This window comes from Miscanthus floridulus, chromosome 18 (genome assembly GCF_019320115.1).
Source record: "Miscanthus floridulus cultivar M001 chromosome 18, ASM1932011v1, whole genome shotgun sequence".
Lineage (NCBI taxonomy): Eukaryota > Viridiplantae > Streptophyta > Magnoliopsida > Poales > Poaceae > Miscanthus > Miscanthus floridulus.
This window is the reverse complement of record NC_089597.1, coordinates 100,442,218-100,451,545: the sequence shown is the minus strand read 5'-3', so window position 1 is coordinate 100,451,545 and position 9,328 is coordinate 100,442,218. Positions and strand designations below refer to the sequence as shown.

At 38.8% G+C, this 9,328-nt stretch overlaps 2 protein-coding genes across 2 annotated transcripts; both read left to right on the top strand.

The window, feature by feature from the left end:
* Window positions 1-1,258: 1,258 nt before the first annotated feature.
* On the top strand, window positions 1,259-2,044 carry LOC136524264 (polygalacturonase-like). The gene is made up of 2 exons (XM_066517699.1): window positions 1,259-1,690; window positions 1,808-2,044. Exons 1-2 carry the CDS (start codon window positions 1,259-1,261, stop codon window positions 2,042-2,044), a joined length of 669 nt encoding a protein of 222 aa, XP_066373796.1.
* A 2,885-nt stretch (window positions 2,045-4,929) lies between these two features.
* Window positions 4,930-7,579, top strand: LOC136524263 (uncharacterized). The gene is made up of 7 exons (XM_066517698.1): window positions 4,930-5,091; window positions 5,171-5,245; window positions 5,370-5,429; window positions 5,515-5,608; window positions 5,725-5,813; window positions 5,923-6,279; window positions 7,166-7,579. Exons 1-7 carry the CDS (start codon window positions 4,930-4,932, stop codon window positions 7,577-7,579), a joined length of 1,251 nt encoding a protein of 416 aa, XP_066373795.1.
* Window positions 7,580-9,328: the final 1,749 nt, after the last annotated feature.

Here is a 9,328-nt window from a genome sequence, read left to right as displayed (position 1 = left end):
CAAGCTGCCCTTCATGAAATTAATCTCTCATGTAAACCACATTGTATGTAGCACCATCATATATGTCACATTAAAAAACTGTTACACTAACTATGCACGTTAGCACCATCATATATGTCACATTAACAAAATGTTACACTAATAGCACCATCGTATCAGTCACATAAAAAAGTTCCACCAAGTATGCACATCCATTAATTTCATACGGATCCATGCACATACAAGTCTGTAATTTTTTTTTTGGAAAAAGGATACATGTTTGTGGATCTAACTGCAAGATATTTGCCTAATCCTATTTTTGCCCTTGACTGACAGTACTAAAATGACAGATTTACCCTTATTCAAAAATAAAATATAAAATGAAACATAAATTTTACCCCACATATTTTGGTACTGGCCCCACCTAATTTTGTACTGTCCTCACCTATTTGGTACCTCCAGGTACTTTCAACTGGGTACCTCCTATTTTTCCACCGTCCGATCATGCCCAATGGATGGCCCATCTTTTTTCCAACCATTGTAAAATTTCTCTATTATGCTTGGTTTTTAATTAATTGTGTATGAGAACTGTGTTTGATTTTTTGTGTGATGAACCTTATAATAAATGTCATCTGATTCTTAGTGTGTTCAAATTTATAATAAATTTCATCTGATTCTTCTAGTGAGGGGACGAAGCCGGACGTTACTTTCCATTACCTAAAAAAATTATATTGTGGAGGATCATAGTATCTGACTCCTATAGGATGTTACTACTCATAAGATTTGTAATATGATATAATGATTGGAACCTGTAGTGTTGAGTTTGATTAATTGAATTCCTTTTTTGTAAACTTAACTGGAATTCTCGACACTAACTTATGTGACCACCGTCCAATTAAATACACTAAACTGAGTTGTCATTCTCCGACTATTGCACAAGTTTGAAAGAAATGGAATTGGACAAGACCTAGTCCCATTAGATGATAGGTCATATGTTCCTGCAATTTTTATATGAAAACGAGAAAATTGCAATTATAGGACGTGAAACAATGCGCTTCACTATTATAGGACTTCAAACATCGACTTCGTTAAAACGACCCTTGAAACGTTGGCACTTTGTTATACATGACATTTGATCTTTTTAATCACTTTTCTCAACTAAAAAATATATATTTTGCCATGATGTGACCGTATTGCCCTCAGGGCTTCAATTGACATAGGATGGGGCTGCTGGACCCAGGTAGGACTGCAACAAGAACGTCGACGTGTTTGATGCATCATGGCTCGCATCAACGCTTATTCCCTAGCGCTGCTGCTCTTTTGCTACGTTTTGTCAGGTGCAGCTAAAGCGGCGTACAATGTTGTCGGTTTCGGAGCGAAGCCCGACGGCCGGACAGACTCGTCCGGCGCGTTCGCCAGTGCCTGGTCCGCCGCTTGCCGGTCACGGGAGCCGGCGACCGTGCACGTGCCGAACGGGCACTTCCTGCTCAGCCGTGCGGCCTTCACTGGCCCATGCTCCAGCAGGGTGACGCTTCAGGTCGATGGTACGCTTGTTGCGCCATCAGGCTACACCAGCGGCGGGGACGACGGCTGGATCGTGTTCGACCACGTCGACGGCCTCACCATGTCGGGCGGCACCGTCGACGGCCGCGGCGAGGCGCTGTGGGCGTGCAAGGCTGCCGGGCACGGCGGGTGCCCCAATGGAGCAACAGTGAGTTGCCATATCACATCACATGCATCTTATTCTTGCAAGTGCATGCTGAAGTGCAAACATGCATGACACCACAAATATAAAGTGTTCCTCTTGATCGACTTGGTGCGTCGCCAGTCGCTGAAGGTGCTGAACTCGAGGGACGTGGTGATCAGTGGCCTGACCTCGGTCGACAGCGAGCTGTACCACGTCGTGATCGACGGCTGTGAGTGCGTCACGGTGCAGGACATACAGATCGTCGCGCCGGGAAGCAGCCCCAACACGGACGGGATCCACGTGCAGGCCTCGTCCCAGGTCACGGTCACCCGGACCAGCATCCAGACCGGGGACGACTGCGGCCAGCAGCCACATTGAAGGCCGAGGACAATAGGGTCGCATCATGACAAAATATATGTATTTTAGTTGAGAAAAATAATTAAAAAGATCAAATGTCATATATAACAAAGTGCTAATGTTTTAAGGGTCGTTTTAGCGAAGTCGATGTTTGAAGTCCTATAATAACGAAGTGTATTGTTTCGCGTCCTATAATTGCAATTTTCTCTATGAAAACTAACCGCTGCAGGATAGGAATTATTGGAGATAGCCACAGGTAGCATGGGTGCTCACACCATCAACAACATATAGGATTGCATCCACTCGAGGTACAAAATGATGTTCTAGCTATGATTCAAAGGATTCTTTATTTATCCTCGTGCATATATTGAATGTGAGCTGATGATAGAAAAAGAATTGTGTGAGAACTAAAAATTACAGCTCCTTTCTAGAGTTTTGGCTAAATATATGCTTCATCTTTGTGGGAGCACATTTTATAAACATGCATGGCAATGTATCTGGAACTTGGAAGGCTTTGTGGGAGCACATTTTATATTTTGAGAGATAATCTTGTTCTTGAATGTACTGTACACACGTGTGTTTTAACATAAGCCAACACATGGTTGTTGGCTGTATGTAAAACACACAGATTTCAACATAGGAAAAACTATGTGTTTTTGGACTAGTTAGCACATGGCTGTTAGATGCCTAAGAAACACATGAATTCAAACACTGGAAAAAACATGTGTTTTAAGAGAATGCAACACACAAATTCTATCAGGCAAACAAGGCCCACAGCTGTCGTTCAGCCCAATAAAAACGTGCCAGAGAGGCCCAGTAACTAAGAAGACAGAGAGGCCCAATATTAGCAAAGAGTAGTTCAGCCCAGAGCCCAATAACTAAGAAGACAGAGAGGCCCAGTAACTAAGAAGACAGAGAGGCCTAATATCAGCAAAGAGTAGTTCAGCCTAGAGCCCACTAACTAAGAAGACAGAGAGGCCCACTAACTAAGAAGACAGATCTCTTCGTGGAGATCAAGCCGGGCAAATAGGGGGAAGCCTCTGCCCTGCGTGGAGATCAGATCTCTTCGTGGGGCAAGCAGAGCACTACTCTGCGTGCAGATCAGATCCCCACACAGAGCAGGGGAAAGGAGCAAACAACCGGCAGATCAAAGATGAAGATCTCCTCTGCGTGGGGGCAAGCAGACCAGAGGAAAGGGGCAAGCAACCAACAGATTGAAGGGGAACCACTAACCTCAACAGCCACGGTAAGTACACCGACTTCCTCGTAAAGATGTAATCCAAGATTGCTAGTATTTCTGCAACCAAATTCAGGAATCAGAATTACAGATTCGCAAATTAAGGAACTCAGGAAACAAAAATACAGAATACCTAAAAACAAATTGCATATTTCAAACACTGCAACTGGTATTTGCTGCTAACGTAATTATACTGATTAAACAAGCATTTTTGGATGTTGCAAATCTTTGAAAAAAGAAAGACAGTGCTGTGTATAAACCCAAATCTTTGCATGAAACACTATTATGTCTTATTAGCTAACCATTTTACCCAAATCACAAAAAATTCAGGTGGTTCAAGTTCACAGGGGATAATATTAACCACAAACCTCCACAGTTAAGCACATGACCTGCTAAATACTTCTTTAAAAAATAACACAAAGCAACATCTTGATTTGAAACTCCATTGCCTGTGTTTATACAGTTGAAAAAAGGTAAAGTGAAGCTTATATGTGTTTTTGTTTTGTTTCTCTAAAGTTATTTAAATTTTCCACTCTTGACCTTTTGATTGAGACTCAGTAGCTAGAAATCATAAATAAATTTATATTCTATATCTGACCCTTGTCTTGAAGGCAAGGTGCTAGCTATAGGTTCACTTACACCTTAGCAACAGAAAACAAGTACGAAAAGCAACATCAACATAGAATGGAGAGTGATTACCTCTTAGTGAATAGAGAGGCATGAAATCTTTAGCCATGCCATCTGCTTCATAACTGCAAGACAATAAGTACCATCTGGATCAGGTTCATTTTTTAGATGAAGACATGGGTTTATATATGCAAAACCCCAAATCATAGGTGCCTGATATATTAACCTGATCCAGCAAAAGCTACATTTTTAGATTCTAGCAAAAGCTACAAACCTCACGAGGTCGTAGAGAAACACTTCCCTTATGGTTGTAAAGGCTATGGCCTAGCAAATCCATAAGTGCCTCACCAACAAGGTAGTACATAGACAAAATGTAGCAGAGGGAATTATGGGAGTGTTCATGTATAACTTTTATTGAAAAAAGAAGAGTGCCACTAACCATTTCCGGTAGCAGGCTTTATGCATCGTAGGATCAAGTTCAATTGCTTTGTTAGCATCCGCCATAGCTTCTGCAAGTTTAGTTAGTAATTCCTTTAGTGCTATACATTTATTGTGTTGAAAAACAAATATGCAAGCCAATGATGGTAGCATGAATAACACTACAAACTATGCTTTCTATTTATAGCTGATTCTAACTACTTACAATAGCCCTACTCTGTGTTAGATGCATGGAATATGTAATGATGAGAAACCTTCTAACTGTCAAAATATAAAATCTGCATGTTTTAATAGAACATGAATCTAGAAAGAAGAACAAGACTGCAGGAAATGTCAGAGGTACAATATCAGATTCACAATTATGAGGATATGATTCGCCAAGAAGAAAGCAACAATGATGTAAAATTACTCCTAATTCAAAACAATTGACACAAACAATAAATAAATGAGAACTAATGGCTTCTTCATTTTCTTGCAGGTTTCAATTGCTTCCCTTATGCAACTAATACAAGCACCAATCGAGTTTGATCAACTACTTGAGGTAAGAAACACAATTCAATGATGCAATGAAAAGCTATGTAAGTACTCACCTGCTTGTTTTTTTATGAACCAGAATAATATGTATGTCACAACAAGTAGATGCGATGATTATCCAACATCAGTGAAGTCACAAGAAGCAATTAAGGAAATGCAGTCAGCTCCTTACCAAATATTTGCAGGCACAAATTGTTCCAGTGACCTTTCAAATACCTACAGATACAAAAAGGTGAGCAAAATCATTGCTCAGAATCAAAAAATGCCAACATAAGAAGGTTGTTTTTCGACTAGAATATATTTCAATGCAGGGAGGCTACACTGAACTTATGATGGAACAGATCAGGAACTCTCAGGAAGATAATCAGACTGACTGGAATACGCAGGTAAAATTTATAATACCAGTACACAAAAATTACAATTCACACATATGTAAATTACACACATATGTGCAATGTAATTTCAGCATAACAGTACTTTAATTTCAATGCTTCATTATAAACCGTGCAGCAACATGAAGAGATGCAAGGATCATTAACAAAGATGATACTTGGAAATGACAGGAATGAGGTAAAACTATATTATATATGCTTGTCAGACTAGTTGTGTTATATTATAAATGGTAACCATTCTCATTATCAAACAAATAAAACAGAATATGAGACTTGAAGATCTGGATGGAATCTTTGGACCACAAACTGACTGGTCAATATCAGAGTCAAGGCTATCATATGAGGTACATACAGACAGCTGAGCCAATTTGATTACATTTATAAGCAATACAAATATGTACTGGCATCAAAGTAAAACGTATCTTTGCAAAAATATGATGGAGAAATGGCAATCGTCGCTGATGATGATGGAGCAACAACAAGCATAGCTGATGATGATAGATCTAAAATTCAACAATACCATTGGCAAACTGATGTATTCAATAACAAGGACATTGATGAGGTACATAAAAAATGATCTCTTCAACTATTTCAGTACACACTGGAAAAAAAATATTTGTATTATAAATCACGTTACTCAGAAACTGAGACTGCTGCTAATATATTTATAGGTGCAGCATGAAAATCAAGATGACCAACCAACAATGGGAGAAAATGACTTGAGGATCATAGCAATAGAACCAACAATTTCAGATATTACATCAACAGTAACAGATGATAATGAAGATGTAAATGGCAGCCAGGAACTGACGGAGGAAGAGATTGAAGAATTCATAAAAAATGAGCAGGTTGCAGCATCTAAAGGCAACAATGCACCAATCAACAGCAAGTACACCCCACAGTTATTGATGGGATTTAAGAGTAGGGATGATGCTCACCATTTCTTCAACTTCTATGCGTTCCTAGTCGGATTTCAAGTTGCCATAACACATACGACAAGAACTCAAAGTAAGAAGAGAAATAATGAGGTAGTCAAAGTGACAATGAGATGCACTCATCAAGGAAAAGAAAAGGAACCAAAGTGTTTAGAGCAAGAAGAAGCTTAAGTAGACAAGGATGTTGGAAAGAAACCAGTAAGGAGAAGGAAAACAAATGTTTAGCAGAAGTCAGATTGTCCTTGTGTTATGATGGTGAAAGAAGAAGGAGGTGTATGGATGGTTAAAACTCTTGATTTGGAGCATAATCATGAGCTATGCCCTAGAGACAGGGATCAGCTATTTTCTGGTCACAAGTATATGACAGAAATGGAAAAAGGACTTATCAAGACTCTGAACGATAACAATATCCCAACTAGGAAGATGGTTTCTATTCTATCATATCTTAGAGGGGGGCTTATAGCTCTATCGATGAAAAAGAAAGATATCAGCAACTATAGGACAAGGCTGAACAGAGAAGTTAAAGGATCAGATATGACACAAGTACTAGATTATTTCAGAAAGAAACAAACTGAGGATCCGTCTTTCTTTTACAAGTTTGATTTAGATGAGGACAATAGAGTGAGAAACTTGTTTTAGACAGACTATTCTTCTATGAAATATTATGCAGATTATGGAGAATGTGTAAGTTTTGACATGACATATATGACCAACCGATACAACTTACCTTTTGCACCATTTGTTGGAATCACCGGACATGGGCAAAGTTGCCTTTTCGGATGTGCTTTCCTGCATGATGAGACAGTTGACACTTTTAAGTGGGTATTTCAAACTTTCCTTGAAGCAATGGGAGGAAAACACCCTCAAACGATCATCATAGACCAAGACATGGCGATGAAATTAGCAATAGAGCAAGTCTTCATAAACACAAAGCACAGAAATTGCTTGTTCCACATAAAAGACCAAATGCTACAATAAGAATGTCAAGGTCTTTGCAGCAAATGATGGACTATATGAAGACTTCGAAGATATAGTGAACAATAGTCTAACGGTGGAAGAATTTGAGCGACTTTGGAAGAGAATGATTGAGGAAAGAAACCTTCAAGGGAATCACTACTTTTCCAAGATGTGGGAAATGAGGAAAAGGTTTATCCCGGTCTACTACAAAAATGACTTCTTCCCTTTTGTACAGACCACATCCAGGAGTGAGGCAACAAATGTGAGGTTCAAAGACAATGTTGGGCCAACCTATAGTATCATCAGCTTTCTAAAAGAGTACAATCGGATTGTTGATACCATAAATCGAGCAGAAAGGCTAGAGGACAGCTATAGCAAGCAGAAAAGGCCAAAGGAATTTATATTCGGCTACAGAATAGAGCAGCAGGCACAATAGCTATACAACAGAAACATATTCAAAAAGTTCCAGCTACAACTGAAGGCAACATCAAGGCTAAACTATAGGGAAACCGAAGATGGGAAAACATTTGAGGTGTGGCAAAAAAGTAACCAGATTCAGGAGGTTCATAGGTTCAGGAGATATACAGTATACACTGAACTAATAGAAGGCGAAGAAGAATTTACCTGTATATGTGCAAAATTCAGCAAAGATGGCATACTCTGCTCTCATATCCTGAAAATAGTCATTGAAAAGGAAATTAGCATAATTCCAGACAAATACTTCTTAGATAGGTGGAGAAAAAGGATAAGAAGGTACATGTTGAAAGACAAGAAGAAGAAACAGTTGCAACAAGCTCATTGTTGAGATTCAACATATTATCTAGGAGATCAACAATACTGAATTCAAAAGGATCAAAAAATGAGAAAGCCATGGAATATCTTATGGCAGAATTCGACAAGATGGAAATCAATTTAGATAGAATGCTATGTGCTCAGCAAACATGTGAAGCACAAAATGACCAGCAAGGAAATGAAGAAGGACAATCTATAGCAGCACAAGCTGGAGATCCACAGACTGAAATAGATGATCCAGAAAGAATTTAGAGAAAGGGAAGGCCACCTAAACCTGTCAGAATGAAGACACATATAGAAGAAATAAAGAAGAAACTGGTGGCAGCAGAAAAGAAGAAAAAGAAGAAAACAAATGACACAGACAGTGCAGGTATAAAATTTAAGGACATACAACTAGAATTTGAATCCAAATGCAAAAATTCTTATTTATGTCAACTAACAATGTTTTGTAGGCTCCCTGGTGAAGCCAAAAAGAAAGAAGAGGAAGGAAACATCAAATGGTAGCACTGATCCCAATGCCACACCACACTAAGGACACGGTGATCAAAGACATGCAACAATTCACGATGATCAGCAGATAGAAGCAAAATTTAAGTAGCCAATATATTTATGTAATTTAAGTAATGAGTAGGATGTTACAAACATTAAATTAAATTATGCCTAGATCTAAAATTACATATGCTAAGAACTACAATTGCAGTTCTCAATATTTGCAATTTACATTATCAGTGATTGCAATTGTGTAACTGAATTTTATATTTGTCTTATTTTCATCAACAGCAGGTAATAATAGTAACAGAGCACTTGAAAAATTCAGTGAACTCTTGGAAAAGATCCATCTACTACTGGATAGGGAGAGGACATGTGTGCTACTGCCTACTGGCATCTATCAACCAAACATTAAAATGAAAACACTCCACATATAAGAATGTGCTACAAATAGACTAGGCCATAAGTATGTGACATTGCTTCCAAATTGTTTCTTGTAATACTGCTACCATCAAGAAAAGAAATTTGATACCTCTTGATCCAACATTTGTACAGAAATCAAACACATACCCCAAAGCCAAATGTAGCACCCACAAAAATTAACACGACCAGATTAACCTGTGCAAACAAGCTACTGAGAACTACAGATATGAAGTATCTCACAACTCAAAAAGATTAGCCATATACCTTTTCTCAGTGCCCACAAAGCACATGCTCACCCCCTTGCTACCTTTGAAACCTTGGATGCTAGGCGATTACCATAGCTATCACAACACAGTGCTGATTCACCAAAACAACCTACAAATCATCAAATTAAAATGCAGCTGGCTCAAAAGATGTAACAAAAGGAAGTAGCTTCACACTGAACTTGTACAATTTCACTGCATTCAGTTACCTGAGACTC